General features: G+C 51.0%; 1 protein-coding gene across 2 annotated transcripts in view; it reads right to left on the reverse strand.

Moving 5' to 3' along the window:
- Window positions 1-1,403: 1,403 nt before the first annotated feature.
- Window positions 1,404-15,239, reverse strand: part of Fhdc1 (FH2 domain containing 1) — a 38,371-nt gene continuing 24,535 nt past the window's right edge. For both annotated transcript variants that reach the window (XM_027926622.2, XM_027926621.2), the window contains exons 9-12: window positions 13,076-13,146; window positions 10,736-10,853; window positions 6,053-6,217; window positions 1,404-3,782 (exon numbers count right to left, since the gene is read on the reverse strand). In XM_027926622.2, the coding sequence (XP_027782423.2) occupies window positions 1,758-3,782; window positions 6,053-6,217; window positions 10,736-10,853; window positions 13,076-13,146 (2,379 nt within the window). In that variant the 3' untranslated portion in view covers window positions 1,404-1,757. The remainder of the gene's footprint in view (window positions 3,783-6,052; window positions 6,218-10,735; window positions 10,854-13,075; window positions 13,147-15,239) is intronic.

The following is a 15,239-nucleotide window of genomic DNA, read 5'->3' on the forward strand; positions in this document are numbered from 1 at the left end:
CATGTCCCCACGTATATGGAGACATGCATGACAGATGCTCAGGAAGAAGCAGTGTCTTGCCACAGACAAAGCATCAGGACAGAGCAGGGACAGGGACCCTGGGGGTTCCTCTAAAGGGTCCTGATACCCATCAGTTCACACGCTTATGACTTCCTTCATTAGTTTCCCACCCACACATGGACCCCATGTTTTGGATGTTTTGACTCTACCTGGTTAAAATGTGACATCTGAGTCTTTCTGAAACAGTGAAAAGCTGCTCTTGGCTCCCATCCGCCTCTCCAGGAGCCCAGGACAATCTACTCAGGGCTACCTTTACCAGAGGTCTGTGGGTGCAGCCCTAATTCTCCAACCATGACTTTCACCTTTGCAAATCAGTTTCCAATTAATTTGGGTAAAAGGCAACATTCCCCAGGAGGGACCTGTAACATTAACCACTGGGATTCAGCACAGATGCCTCCATGTCCCCAAGTCCATCCGGCTGCCAATGCTGCATCTAAAAGATTTCACCAAGCCACCCAAAGTGAAAGGAAGCAACTTTTAAAAAACAAAAATGTTCCAAGAATTCCCCTAGTTCCCAAATCTCAGAGAGTAGTGAGATAGACATTGGGTAGGAATGGAGCTTTCTTCAAAAGAAAGGAAGCCTGAGGTTTTTTTTAACCCCCCCCCAAGACCTGAATCAATTTCATTTTCTTTTCTTCTTCTTCTTCTTCTTTTTTTTTTTTTTTTACTTTGGTCTGTTTGATTTGGGTTTCTCAGGATTTAAATACCACTGTGGGAAGGAAGAGACGTCAACATTAGAAAGTATTAGAAGGAATCAAGAGGAGGAGCTGGGGAGGGTGGGGGGCCCAGGCTCCAGGTGACCTTAGAAATGACCCGAGGGCTGTGAGCAGAAGCTGGGTGGGGGAGCCCCGGGGGACACAGGGTTGGTTCTTCCCGGTAACCAGAGCAAACACATGTGACAAGCAGGGGAATCAGGATGGGAAGGACAAGCCGGCAGAGCGGCCCTGCACGGCCCTGCACGATTCTGCGCAAGCCAGGATTCTATCAGGGGCTGCACCGTCCGCAGCCGCGAGTCCCCTCCCCAGCAGCTCCCCACCACAGTGCCCCCCAACACACAAGAGCACCCCATTCCATCCACCTAACGTTCCCACACAAACCACCAAGGTCACACAAGAAGGCAGAGGCCAGAAGGCCTTCCAGGAGACAGAGCCAATGGACAGCCAGGCCCGCGAGGCTAGCTGCCAGGGAGGGAGCGGTGCGTCCAGATGGAACCTGAGGGGACCCAGGAAGAGACAAATATTTTCATGTTAAAGATAAATTTTTACCCCCAGGAAGTATTTCACTCTGCAAAGGGAACCAACGAAAACATCATTTTATTTTTATATTAAAAAATAAGTCTTACATATATAAAAACTGGCCAGAAAAAAAAATTTCACTTGTTACATAAGAACGTCATCTTATAGGTGGAGTCCATCCATCAAGGAACCTCTGTCCTAGGGAAGGAGTCAGGAATAGGGTCCGGGGGTGAGAGGGGGCACTGGGGTCCTGGCGGTGGGGACCTGCCTCTGAGCCCTGGAGTTGACAGCAGGAGTCGGCAGGCAGGCGAGCCCACGGCCTCCCACGCTGTACCTTTAGTGATTGGATCGTGCACCAGTGGATTGCTCAACGTGTAACAAAGACATTCAGTGTTGGCCTCTTCCCAGAAGTCAGTCCTCACCATCTGAGTCCCAGAGGCGACAGAGACAGACAGGTACCCGTCACTTGTGCAATGGATTCAGGACCCTCCCCAGTGTGGTCCGACCTGAATCCTTCAGTCTAAGGGAGGCCCTTTCCCCGAGCCCTCTGCCCTTTAGAGGGGCCTCGGCGTCGGCAGCGGGACTCTCGGCAGATTCCGGGCCCCTCTTGGGCACCCGGGCACTGCTGGCCCGCCTCAGGCTGCTGCTGTCCTTGGAGGCCGCATCCTCAGGGCTGCCCTTCACCCTCAGCTGCCGCTGGGAGACCGTCCGAGTGATGCCGGGGCCTTTGGCCCCGGCAGGGGGATCCGTCCTCTGGCACCGAGAGGAGGAGGCCACTGTGTTTCGGGCAAAGCTTGGGACAGGGGGTGGGACGCGGGGGACGCTGGGGGCGGGCGGGGCCTTGGGCTCTTCTTCGGGGCCCTCGGGCTTCTGCCTGGGGATGTTCCTGAGGGGTTTGGCGCTGGGCTTCTTAAGGGAGCCCCTGTGCTGCAGCGGGGGCTCCTTCCCCAGCCGGGTGCTGCTCCCCCGGGGCCGGCTCTGCTCCTCGGCCACTGTGGCCCCGGCCCCCGTGGAGGCCCTCCTGGGCGACGTCTCTGAGGTCCCCTTCACGGAGCTGCGGCGCGACAGTGTGTCTGTGCTGCTGGGGGCGTCCCGAGGGGAACCCCGGGACGGCAGCTCCGGCCGCTTCCAGCCCCCGGGGGCCCGGCTGGCCCTGGATATGGGCACCACCTTGCGCATGCTCTCGCTCTCCGAGGCCGTCAGGGTCCGCACGGGCTTGGGCGCGGCCCCGGGGCTCCGCCGGGCAGCTCCAGGCTTGGCGGCCCCCAGAGATGCCTCTTTGAGGGAGTTTCTCTTTGGTCCTGTAGCGTCCTTCCCTTTGCTAGGTCTGTCCCTGGGAAGGTCACCCTTGGAGCCCGGCTCGCTCTTCAAGGAGATGGGAGAAGGAGCCTCCCCCGGAGCGCTGGAAGCCGGGTTGGAGGACACCTGGCTGCCCCCCATCTCCCCAACTCCAGAGGACACAGAGCCGTCCCCTTCCCTCTCCTCCTCGGGCTCCCCCTGCCCGTGTCTGGAGTCGGCTCCCTCGGAGCAGTCCAGGGTCAGCGAGCAGTCGGTGGTGTCGGAGACACACAATGGCGGCCCGGGGTCCTTGCTCTCGGGGTCACTGCTACCCACAGACGCCACAGCTGCGCCGCTGGGCTCCTCGGGAGCAGCCCGGTAATCCTCCGGGGCGGGGCTGGGTCCTTCCTGGGGACCTCTGCCCACAGGTGTCAAACTGTCACTGCCAGCACTGAGGGACGGCGGGTTCCCATCACCCAAGGACGCGAGCTCCACGGGGCTGAAGTCACTCAGGGTCAAAGGGGATGTCTCCTCCAGGACCTTGGGACCCTGAAGGCTGAACTGGGCCAGCCCTGTCACCAGCTCATGCTCCTTAATGCCCAGAGCCAGTGGCGAGAGGGGAGGGGCCCAGGCCGGCCCCAAGCCCACGGGCTCGCTGTTCCTCTTCCGGAGGAGGCCGGCCCCTGCGCGTGGGGCTCGGGGGAAAGCAGAGGCGGGTTCCTGGGGCTGCGGGGCTGGAGGCTGGCTCTGCCAAGCGGAGGGCAGCTCGGTGGCTTTCTCTTGGCCCTCTGGGGCCTGAGGTTCTTGTGCCCCACTCGGGCCTCCATCCCGTGGTTCTCCAGGCTCCATCCAGGCTACCAGGGGCCGGGCCTGCCGGGGACTCCTCCGGGGCAAGCTGTTGAACTTGTTGAGCGCCTCGGGGCTGTCGGTTCCGCTCTCCAGGAAGGTCAGCAGCTCGCGGTCAGCAGAGGTGCCCAGGGAGAGGCGGGAGCGGCGCGTGTTGGGGGGACGGTAGGAGGGACTGATGGGCCTGGGGTGCAGGAAAGGGCTCAGGTCCTCTGCACCCTTCTTGGTCAGCAGCTCCACGTCGTTCTCACTGCTGCTCCGGGCAAACCCGAGCTCCCCGCTGGCCCAGGAACGCCTTTTCTGTTCCTGCTCCTTCAGCCGCTGCAGCTGCCTCAGCTCCTGCACCTCCCGGTCCTGGTTGTCCTGAAGGGAGGGAGGAGAAGGCAGCGTGAGACGCGGGGCCTCCTGCAATCGCAAAGCCACCTACCCTAAGAGAGGGACTTGCGTGGAGGACAGCCCTGGGTCACATCCCACGCTGAGAAAGACTGTGCACTGCTTTGTGCATATGCAGGGGTGCAGGCGGGTGGACGAGGCCCTCCCAAAGAAACGCAGGGATCTGGCCCAGGGACTCGCCACCCTGCTCCAGCCATCTGTCTACAGGTCTCCTACCAGCTCTCCAGCCAATACACTGTCCCTTAAGCGCAGGCTCTGATTCCACATATGGACGCCACCTCAACTCCAAAAAAAGCCAACTTGTTCCCACAATCAGGGAAGAGGAAGAGGAGTGCATAGGCTTTACAAATCCTTCCACCCGGCTGCAGGCCGCCCAGTCCCTTTCAGAGAAACTGAGTCAGAACCAAACACACCTCGTCCGCCTGGGCAGCTCATCTCCAGCGGTCCCTCGGCATCCGCAGGGGACTGATTCCAGATCCCCATGTGGACACCCAAATCTTAGTTGTAGGGTTTGCACATAACCCATGCACATCCTCACATATACTTTAAGTCACCTCTAGACTAATTATAATGCCCAGTGCAACGGGGCATTACGTAGGCAGTGGTTATGCTGCGCTGTTTAGGGAGAAATGACGACAAAAGGGCCTGCACTCGTTTGGCACAGATGTGCACTTTACAGAAAAATACTTCCAACTTGTGGTTGGCTGAATTTGCAGCGGGAGAACTGTGGAGTGGAGGGCTGGCTGCATCCGTGTCACAAATCATGGATCTCTTTTGGGTTGGGAAGCCATGTAATCATGTAATTACACGGATCCCACGACCCAAATCTGTTATTGTTAGCAGTTTTTATTTGAAAATCAATTTCCTCTTACAGTGGACTTTCCAAGTTTCTGTGAGGTTCTGGCTGGAGACTCTTGGCTCCTCCTTCAGCTCTGGCCTAAGCCTCCCCCAGGGTCCCTAAGCCTCTCCAGCCTTCTCCAAGGCGGTGCATGGTGAGGTGGGGCCAGGTCCTGGCTTTCAGGACAGCTGGGCGACAGCACCACGCAGGTGGCCTCACAGGCCTGTACAACTTGGATGGGAAGTGAGGGCCTCAGAATGTCAGAAAGAGTCAATCTGGCCTCTGCTACCCTGTCCCCCACCCCATGACCTCCCACAACTGAGCTCACTGCTTGGACAGAGGACAGTAAACGTGGCTACCGGCTGAGACTCCTTCTAGCTGGATAGAGGAAGGAGCTAAAGTGAAGCTGGGCTTGAGAGAAATGTGACCAGTTCCCCCCAGGAAGCTGGCTGGGGACAGGTCTGCATGCAGGGTAGGAGCACCAGGCTCTGGGTTCCATCCCCAGTGCCAACTAAGTTAATCAAAATAAAATACAGGGCAAGAGATGACTCAGAAGTACCTGGCTCTCCATCGCCACCTAATAAGAAGGAATGTGGGATTCTGTTTTAATCAACATTTTGTTAAAAGCCTGACTTGCAGCCAGGCATGGTATTGCACGCCTGTAATCCCAGTGGCTTTGGAGGCTGAGGCAGGAGGATGGCAAATTCAAAGCCAGCCTCAGCAACTTATCGAGGCCCTAAGCAACTTGGCCAGACCCTGTTTCAATATATAAAATAAAAGCGATGGGGCGTGGCTTAGTGGTTAAGCATCCATGGGTTCAATCCCTGGTATCAAAAAAGAAAGTCTGATTTGCACAGTCAAGCTACCCTGAGCATTTCCCGGCTTTCTACTTCACTGGAGATCACTGGAGTGGGTGGTTGAAGGGCACCAAGTGTGGCCCCTGTGCTCAGGGCAGCAGCAGCTCCTTATGGATCTGGGAGTGACCGTAGGCTTTGCTGGCCTTCGTCATGACACCACATATCTTCCAATCATCCCACTGCAACAAAAGTGTCCCTGAGAGTGGAAATTCTCTTCTGGGAAGGGGCTGAGTAGGACATTAGGATCTTTGGTAGGAGTGTAAACATGTGACCTCCATCATGAAGTTTGCTAACGAGATGCTTTTACTGCGGGTGTTGGTTAGGGGCCAGACACTTGGTGATATGGACCCTGCAGGTCTGGAAAGGCAGAGCCCGGCCCCAGCCAGCCCAGCCCGGGCCTGTCCATGCCATCTGGCCAGATGCTCCTGAAACCATGGAGATGCTGAACTCTCTTTCCACCACGAGCAGAGGACCAGGTCGGCAAGAAGAAAAATAAACATCCAAACCACTCTGGAAAGTGTGCAGACGTCACCAGCCAGCCGTACCTTAACTGCTTTGTTGAATCTGGTACAGAAGTCTCTGAATATCTGGAAGCACTCATCCAGTTTCATGGTTTCTTTGTCTTCACAGAAGAAATCTATAAGTGTGTGAGCCTCGCCCTGCAGCTCCTGTTTCCAGTGCTCCAGCTGGGTCAGCTTTTCCAGCGCAAACTGCAGAAAACAAACAGGAATGCACTGAAATAAACAGGGTCAGCCGAAGAGGCGGGGCACTGTCTGCTGCCCGGGGAAGACCGCCTCCCAGGGCTCGATTTCAGGTCTTGGAGAAGGGAAGGCTTATTGTCAGGCCACTGCACTCAGAGCCAAAAGGAAAATAAGTCAACCCAAACAAAGCTGAGCAAGCAAGGTGACCTGCTGCCTGAGACCTAGGGGCACAGAGCAGACTGAAGCTAGGGGTGCGTGGGGTGCGCCTCTGGTCCCAGCTACCCAGGAGGCGGAGATGGGATCGCCTGACCCCAGAGTCTGAGGTCAGCCTGGGCAAGACAGTGAGATGCTGAAAAAAAAAGAGGAAAAGAAAAAAAGACTGATTTAAGACCTTTACTCTGTAGAATGCCACTAACAAGTTTTCACTTTCAACATTACTGAATAAATTCCTCAGGTGTACGGGCGGTTGTATTAGAAAAACTCGCAGTGATGTACGTGTCTACAATCCTAGCAAATGGGGAGGCTGAGGCGGCAGGATCTCAAGTTCAAGGCTAGCCTAAGCAACTCAGTGAGACCTGTCTCAAAATTAAAAATAAAAAGGACTGGGGGTGTAGCCCAATGGCAAATCGTCCCTGGGTTCAATCCCCAGGACAAAAAGCAAAGAGAAACTCATTCTACACCAGTTCTTCCTTCTATGGAAACTGACTCGTGCTAGCCAAAGGTTTAAAGTGAATTTGTACTGACAAGGTGTCCCTTTTGCCCTGTCGAGAGGGAGTCTAAACTTAATTCCAAATAAGATCTCTGGGGTCTGTGTTGCAGGACTGAAGCCCTCGTGCCAAAACTAGGGGTGCCACCTGAGTCAGATGGGAAGCTCTGCCAATCATCCAGGCTTGCACCCCATGTGTGGTTAATAGGTTTGGGGAGCACCTTGCACTGATGTTTTAGCAACAGTCGCCAGGAGATTCTGGAGGGTCTCAGGGCTAGGATTTAGTGACCCATACAAACCCCTTCTCGCTGCTTTAGTTTTCCTTGTGTATGCTTCTACAATACCCAGGCTCCAAGGCCTGATTCCTGTGTGGCAGGAATGAAGGAAGCTTGCTTTTCCCAGGGAGGTCCCAAGCCTTTTAGGACAGGATCTGCCACATCAAAGGGTCACAGGGTGCAACTCAGGGACCTCAGGTTGCACTGTCATGAGAAGGCAGGGTGGTAAAGGGGAGACTGAGTACTTGGAATCCCACTGAAGCCTTGTGATCCTTTCTTATTTACTGGGTGTATGTAAGAAAGGGATGTAGGAAACATGTTACTCCATGAAATCTCATGTACTATGCTTTGAAGACAGAGTCACATTTGGGCAACATGTTTTGGAGTGTGGGGGCCACAGGCCTCGAGGAAGGCGGTCACTGTCTGAGCACGCCTGGTGAGCTACAGACCCAAGAGAAATTCCTTTACGGCTTGCCACTTCCCACCCATTCTAACCACTTTATCTGCTCGAAGGCCCTTTTCTTAAACCAAACACATTCTAGAGGTAGTAGGAAACCAAAACTATTTAAGAAACCAAATACCAGAGAGAACAACCGTCTGAGTCAGTAGCTCAAGGCAGTGTGTCCCTTGTGCTGTGTTTTCCTTCATGGAGAGGAGGGTATTCACGCAGGGATATAAATCTCCGCCTGTCATTCTTATGCAGGGGGGTAAAAGGGAGTCCGGCCAAGAACAGCTCAGCTGCAGAAGACAGGCTTCCCAACAGCAATGTACCCAGGGGCTCAGCTCCACCTCGTAAGACTCATCTGCAGAGCCTGTGGGGATCCATGGACACTGGAAAGGGAAGGCCTCAACGTGCCCACGTCACCCCAGCCCTGGGCAAATGGACCACACAGAATGTGGACCTGAAAAATCACCATGGCTGAGTTGCACACCATGAGTTCAACATGCTTGGGGCACAGTTCAAAGTTGTGCTGGCAGAGGACAATGACAAAGAGATCAGCAGTTGGAGTGTCAACCAACTTTCCATCCCTAACTTGCCTGCTATGGACCAGAGTCCCACACCAGCCTGTCTCACCCAAGGGTCAAAATGCTGATGGGATCTGCAAAAAGATGCATCCCTGTCACCTTTCCACTCAGAAACCTTGATTGGTCCCTCTGCTTAGCCTCGCAAGAAGCCCAAGGTTCTCAGACTGGTGCTCAGAACCCTGCACAGTCCGACCCTGACCTACTTAAGAATTTTCATCTCATCTAAGAAGTTGAGTTTAAGAAACAAAAAGCCATGGCTATGTGGCATTTTTTATTTAGAGATAAATACGGCTACCAGGCCGGGCGTGGTGGCCTATACCTGTAATCCCATAGCCTTGGGAGGCTGAGACAGGAGGATCGTGAGTTCAAAGCCAGCCTTAGCAATGGCAAGGCACTAGCAACTCAGTGAGGCCCTGTCTTTAAATAAAATACAAAAATAGGGCTGGGGATGTGCTCAGTGGTCAAGTGCTCCAAGTTTAATCCCTGGTACAAAAAAAAAAAAAAAACCCAACTAAACAAACCAACTAAAAAAATGGCTACCAGGACTGGGGATGTAGCTCTGTGGTAAACACTCTACCTGGTGTGTGTGAGGCCCTGGGTTCAATCCCTAGAACTACAATCAACACCACAAAAACTAAAACTAAAAACCCCCACAACCAGGAAGAAGAGTTTAACTAGTTAAAACAAGGTTGCCAGGAGGTGACGAGAAGGAAGAGCCATACTTCCTTCTAGACCTTTCTACATCAGGATTTCGTATTAGACAGAAGCTAGGGATACAGTTCAAGGGAAAGCCTTGCTCTAGCATGCTCAAGGTCTTTTTTTTTTTTTTTTTTTAAAGAGAGAGTGAGAGAGGAGAGAGAGAGAGAGAGAATTTTAATATTTATTTTTTAGTTATCAGCGGATACAACATCTTTGTTTTGTATGTGGTGCTGAGGATAGAACCCGGGCTGCACGCATGCCAGGCGAGCGCGCTACCGCTTGAGCCACATCCCCAGCCCCTGCTCAAGGTCTTTGGTTTCACTCTCAGCATCACAAAAAATAGAAAAAAATTGGTATATGATATTAATATTTAAGATAAGAACTTGGGGGAACAACCACACTTTTTATTTTGTTTATTTTTTGTGGTGCTGGGGATCAGACCCAGAGCTTTGTGCATGCCAGGGGAGGGTTAATCTACTAGACCACAACCTCAGCCCAACAACAGCCCACACCAGCACGTCTCACACAAGGGTCAAATCTTTCCTTCCTTCCTTTTTTTTTTTGGGGGGGGGGGTAGGTAGCAGAGATTGAACCCAGGGGTGCTTTATCACTTAGCCATGTCCCCAGCCCTTTTTAATTTTGAGACAGGGTCTCCTAAGTTGCGATCCTCCTGCCTCAGCCTCCTGAATCACTGGGATTACAGGTGTGCGCCACCAGGTCTGGCCCAACGACCAGAATCTTGATGGGTGAGGGTCTCACTCTTGGATTCCTGAGCTTGTTCTATGCAGCTGACAGCACTTACTACTGCTCTGTGTCTCTGTGGTCCTGCTGCTGCTGGTGGTACTCATTTTGGTTTTGTACTTTGAGAAAAATGTGAAGTAAGGGAAAATTAGCATTTGGTTATATTTGAAAGCAAATAGAGAGCACAGGTTGAGTGATTAAAAAATAAGCTTGTAGGCCAGTGTTCGCCGACAGGAGCTTCAGCTCAGATCACTCTGACATAACCCAATCAACGAGTGCAGGCCCTGGTGTCCGGCCTCCGAGGGCGCTGCTCCTGTCTGCTGCGGAGGCAGCCCAGCCACAGGGATTCTGCCTTGTGCAGCTCACAGCACCAACAACCTTTAAGGCAGCACCCCGGTTCAGAGGATGCAAAAGCGTGAGATGGTGCCACTTTTTTTTTTTTAAATGAGGAAGATAAAAGAAGTATGTCAGACTCTGTGATTAGTGAGTCACAATGAGCTGTCACAGACATGTCCACTCGGCTCTTTTCTGTTGATGTTATTCGGAACAGCTCCCGACACACCCGATGGGGTTGTTGTATTTGGGTGTTGATAGGCACGGGGACGGGCGCGCGCATGTGTATGCTGCTCTCATTAGAAATCATGCCAATATGCAGCTTGTCTCTTCCATATAAACAAGGGAAGGAAGAAGAGCCTGAGTCCTAAGTGTCTGGTTGAGTTCTGCAGAACTCTGTGCTGTTGTCCAAAAGCTGATTGGTTTTGAACCCAGACTCGAGTTGCCAGGCACATTCCAAACATAAGTGCCCTAAGCTGATGCCCACTCACTACAGTCAGGAGCAAGGGGGTCACACACAATGAGCAGCCATAAGCAGAAGCCGCTCTCCTAAACTAAGACGGAGCTTTAGACCACAGCCAACATCTTCTGTAAGAAACAGGCATCGAGAGATGCCGAGTTCCTGTACTAACTTGGGGGGAAACATGAACCTGCTGCTTCCACAAATACACCACACAAACGTCAGCAGCCCTGGGGTGGGGAGATGAGATCTGAGGGACTGGGGACTGCCTGCAGTCACCTACGAACCTGGAGGAAGTCTTCCATCTGCTGACGGAGCTCCCCGTCCGGCTGGATGTTTTCCTTCAGCGATCGCGTCCTGACAAAGAGCGAGTGCAGTTCTGCCTCCGTGTTATCCAGAGATAATCTAAAGAAGAGAGGGGAGAGTGGGCAGCGGGCACGAGGAAGCCCTGGGTCACGTGGGAACATCAAACAGGACCCACAGCCAGCCAGCCCTGGAAGCAGGAGGGGAGAGCCGCCCTGGGTGTAGGTCTGGGAGTCCCCACGTGTTGTTTCAGGAGGCAAGTCCTTCCCAAGAACACACCCCGGCTCGGAGGAGGCTGTCACTCTGCGCTTACAGGGAAGACAACCAAAACCACAGGCCTCTGAAGATGCTCACAGGCTGATGTGAGCACGTTCATGCAACAAACGTGAAAAACTAAAAGCCACCAGGGCTCTGGAGACACGCGCTCTCCTGGGGTTGGAAAGCTCTAACCCCAGAGGCCCAGCCATGGATGCTGACAGCCCCATCGTAACTCAGGGTCCCGTGAAGACACTAAGCCCACCTCTCCCTGCTTCACACAGCCAGGCAGCCTGAGCTCTGCTTCACAGAGAACTCAAACACAGCCAACAGCCCTGCAAGTAAGAGGTTACGTGGACTGCAATGCTTCGAATCCCTAGAGCAAATGAAGATTAGTGAAAGATGAAACATGAAAGAGGGTCTTGCATCCTGGCAAAGTGAACAGGTGAAATTTATAAATGAGGCTGCGTTCATGCTTCCGTCGTCGACACTAACTTAACTTCGTGCAATGAAATTTTCCACCTTAATTGGTCCTGGGTGCCCATCTGAGATACAGTTGTACTTCACCTGTGTATTCACCTTCCTTTTCATATAAACAAATCTCACTGAAAAGGAGTCTTCTACGACCAGATCTAGCTAAACTTCTGATCCAACTCAGACCAGAAACCCCCTTTCAGGAAAGGTGGCGCACACCTGTAATTCCAGTGATTCAGGAGGCTGAGGCAGGAGGATGGCAAGTTTGAGGACAGACTGGGTAACTCTGTGAGACCCTATCTCAAAATAAAAAAAAGAAAAAGAACTGGGATATGGTGTAGTGGTGCAGAGTACCCCTGAGTTCAGTCCCCAGTACTGTAAAAAAAAAAATAATGATGATTTCTCCTTGTATTATCTTTTAGAAGGTCTCTATAGTCAGAGTAAAAATGTTCCCACGGATTTCTTCTAGTAATTAAAAAGCAAGACAGTTTGTGACTTCTAAGCTATCCATTCTTCTTGGAGAATAATCAGGTGATCTGTAAACATGAATTATGAACTGTTTACACCTTTGCACTGATAATCCCCCTTTGGGAAAGACATGTAATCTGTGGTTAGATGTTCACAGAGTCAATAACAATGAGATACTGGCCAATGACAGGCTGTGAACTATGGTTCACTTGTTTATATGCATATGGCCCGGCTCTGTCACAGCTGGCTCTAGTCACTCACATAATAAGCACACAGTATGAACGGGGCTGATGCAAGGAGCGGTGCACTGAGCCAGCTCCCGAGAGCCAGTGAGGGTGTCTCTCCCCAGCTCTGCATTCAGTGACTCTGTGTCAGCAGCCTGATATCAGCCAGGTCCCAGTATTCATGGCATGGAAACAAGCAAGTGCTACAAACCAGGGCCTTTTTTTTTTTTTTTCTCCCCTTAGAGAACTAGTTATCAGAAGCATTTACCTTGGAATGACTATGTTGAAAAACTCAGGACTCAAGATGGTACACACACAGAGATTAAGCCTACATTAAAGAAAGCATGCTTCCATATTAGGGTTAGAAGCAAATTAGAGTGATGTAATTAGAGCTTTGTTTGGGAGATACTTTCTCTGTAAAGTTGAGTGACTAGTTTAAAATCAAATCCTTTCAGAGTTCTTGGTATGGTTCCAAGCCCTTTTAATGCAATAGAAAATAAATGTACCATGTTAGATTCTACAAGGAAACAGCGATGTATGGCCCTGAAAGTTTGACTGATACAAACCAACTCCCAGGGTAATAAGCTGTGTTGTTTGAACCCTATCTTTTGGGTGTGGAAGGATTTGAAGTTCTTAATCCATATATATTTTTTAAACTGATGACATTTCATTAGAATAGACTAAAAAACTTTTAAAAGATAAAGGTTAATTACTCAAAACCCCCAAATTCCAAGGCACACACACATCTCTGTTAAGCAAATAAAAAGAAGGCCTACAAGTTTAACAAGGGAAAACTTTTTAAAGTTCAAATTTGAATCCCCAAAGTTTAACTACTCAGTAGTTTCCCCAGAAGGGAGCTAAGCCAAGCAGTTCTCCCAGCTCACGGCCTGCTTCCCCACTTACCTAGCAGTCTCCTGAACATGATGCAGCTTTCCAGAAAAGTTTAGAAGGTTGGCATCTTTCTTCTGGGCTTCCTGAAACAAGAACAGATTTTTTTTTCTTTCCCTCATTGGATGGATAAAACTGGAAGGAAATCATCTTCTGAAGGCTTAAAGGAACGGTGAAATCACTGCTCATTTTCAGCTTGCAATGTTTAAAGCAATTCACTAACATATGAACTCCAATCCTCTTAGTAAGATTTTCCAGAAGTCTCAAGATACATTTAACTTCCCAGAGCAATCGATCGTGACATGAAATGCAATTCATGTGCACGGGGACTCAATGGAAGGAGGTGGCAGCTTAGCAGGGCCCTTTGTTTTTCAGAGAACCCAATACCTCCTGCCTAAATACCACCATACCTAGGAGTAGCCTTTCCATGACTGGGATGCCTCGGCTGCTAAACCAGTTTGCAAACTGAGTTTAGTCAGAAGGTACACAGTCCTGGAGGCGTGTGGATTCTTCAACTGGGGGGAGGGTGAGCAGAAGGCAGGTGGGAAGGAAGCCATTACTGATCCAGGAGACTTGCCCTCATGGGCAGCGACCTAAGTTAGTCAGAGCCACTGGACGCGTGGATCTGACAGAGCTTGGGTAAAGCACCGTCTGCAATCCGTGCCAGAGAAGGAATAGTTTCTTCTTCTTTTTTAAAATAATATGAGATGAAATGCAGAGAATTTTTTTTTAATATTTATTTTTTAGTTTTAGGGGGACACGATATCTTTATTTTATTTTTATGTGGTGCTGAGGATGGAACCCAGTGCCTCATGCACACTAGGCAAGTGCTCTACCACTGAGCCACAACCCCAGCCCCCAGTTTCTTCTCTTAATGCCCTGAACTTCTGAATCACGTACTCAGGAGTAGGGGAGTCGCTCAGGGATATAGTGCTTGCCTAGCATGCACGATGCCCTGGGTTTCCTCCCCAGTGCTGCAAAAATAAAAAAAATTAGTATTGAGTTAAACATGGCCCTTTGTCCTCAGAAGAACATAGTAACAGTATTGTATGTTATTTACAGTACTCGTGTTATTTATGGAGTGCTTACTATCTGCCAGATAGTCAGCCAGGCCCTCTATGAACCTAACCTCCTTTGGTCCTCTCAATTACATGCTTTTTTTTTTTAAATTTATCTTTTAGTTATAGGTGGACGTAATACCTTTATTTTATTCTTACATGGTGCTGAGGATCAAACCCAGTGCCTCATGCTTGCTAGGCGAGTGCTCTCTGTCTGAGCCACAACCCTAGCCCTCAATTGCCTGATTTTGCGGGCACTGTCACTAACCTCATCATAAGATTGAGGGTCTAAAGATTTAAGTAGCTTGTCTAAGGAGGTTTAAATAGCTTGTCCGAGGCTATTAAAGGACAGTCAGAATCCCCCATCCTATCTGTCCTGGGGCTCACACTGCAAACATGCACAGGGCTTCCTTCCCCAGATTAAAATTGTGTCCGAACAAGGGAATCAATGGAGGAAAACCAAATCATTACAGTTAGTTGAGATATCTAACCAAAAAGAGAACTGTCCATGGCATGTGCTTAACGATTCTAACATCACAAAGACCCTGTCCAAGCAAGAAGCCATGCACCGGGGTGTAGCTCGGTGGCACAACATGTGCTTAGCATGCAGGAGGTGCTGCGGGTTCAGTCCTCAGCCCCCAGAGAAGCCACGGATGGGGTCAGTCCCCATACTCTGCATAGCAGGAAGGCACTCTAACACACAGCTCACAGAAGAAAGGAAAAGGCAATCTCTTTAAACACAACTGGTGACAAATCTGGTCTAGTGCACATTGGGAGTGTGTGCATCTTCAGTCCTCTATTATCTATTCCTATGGCCACCATTCTCCCCAAATAACCAATTTCCACAAAGATGTACCCCTATTTCTAGTTCTCTCTCCTCTCCAACCCAGCCTTCACAGTACCTTTTGTCCTGAAAAACAAAAATCTGATCATGCCATTATGGTGTGCACAAACCTCTGTTGGCTTCCCACTGCCAAAGCATGAAACCCAAATTCCCCATCTCTCACACCTGACACCCGACACCTTCACGACACGCTTCCCAGCTCCTGGCCTCACCTGTTCCTCTTCCCTCCAGCCCTATAATCCTCAGCTGAGGAATCCGCACATAAGCAATAAGCCTC

This window comes from Marmota flaviventris, chromosome 7 (genome assembly GCF_047511675.1).
Source record: "Marmota flaviventris isolate mMarFla1 chromosome 7, mMarFla1.hap1, whole genome shotgun sequence".
NCBI lineage: Eukaryota > Metazoa > Chordata > Mammalia > Rodentia > Sciuridae > Marmota > Marmota flaviventris.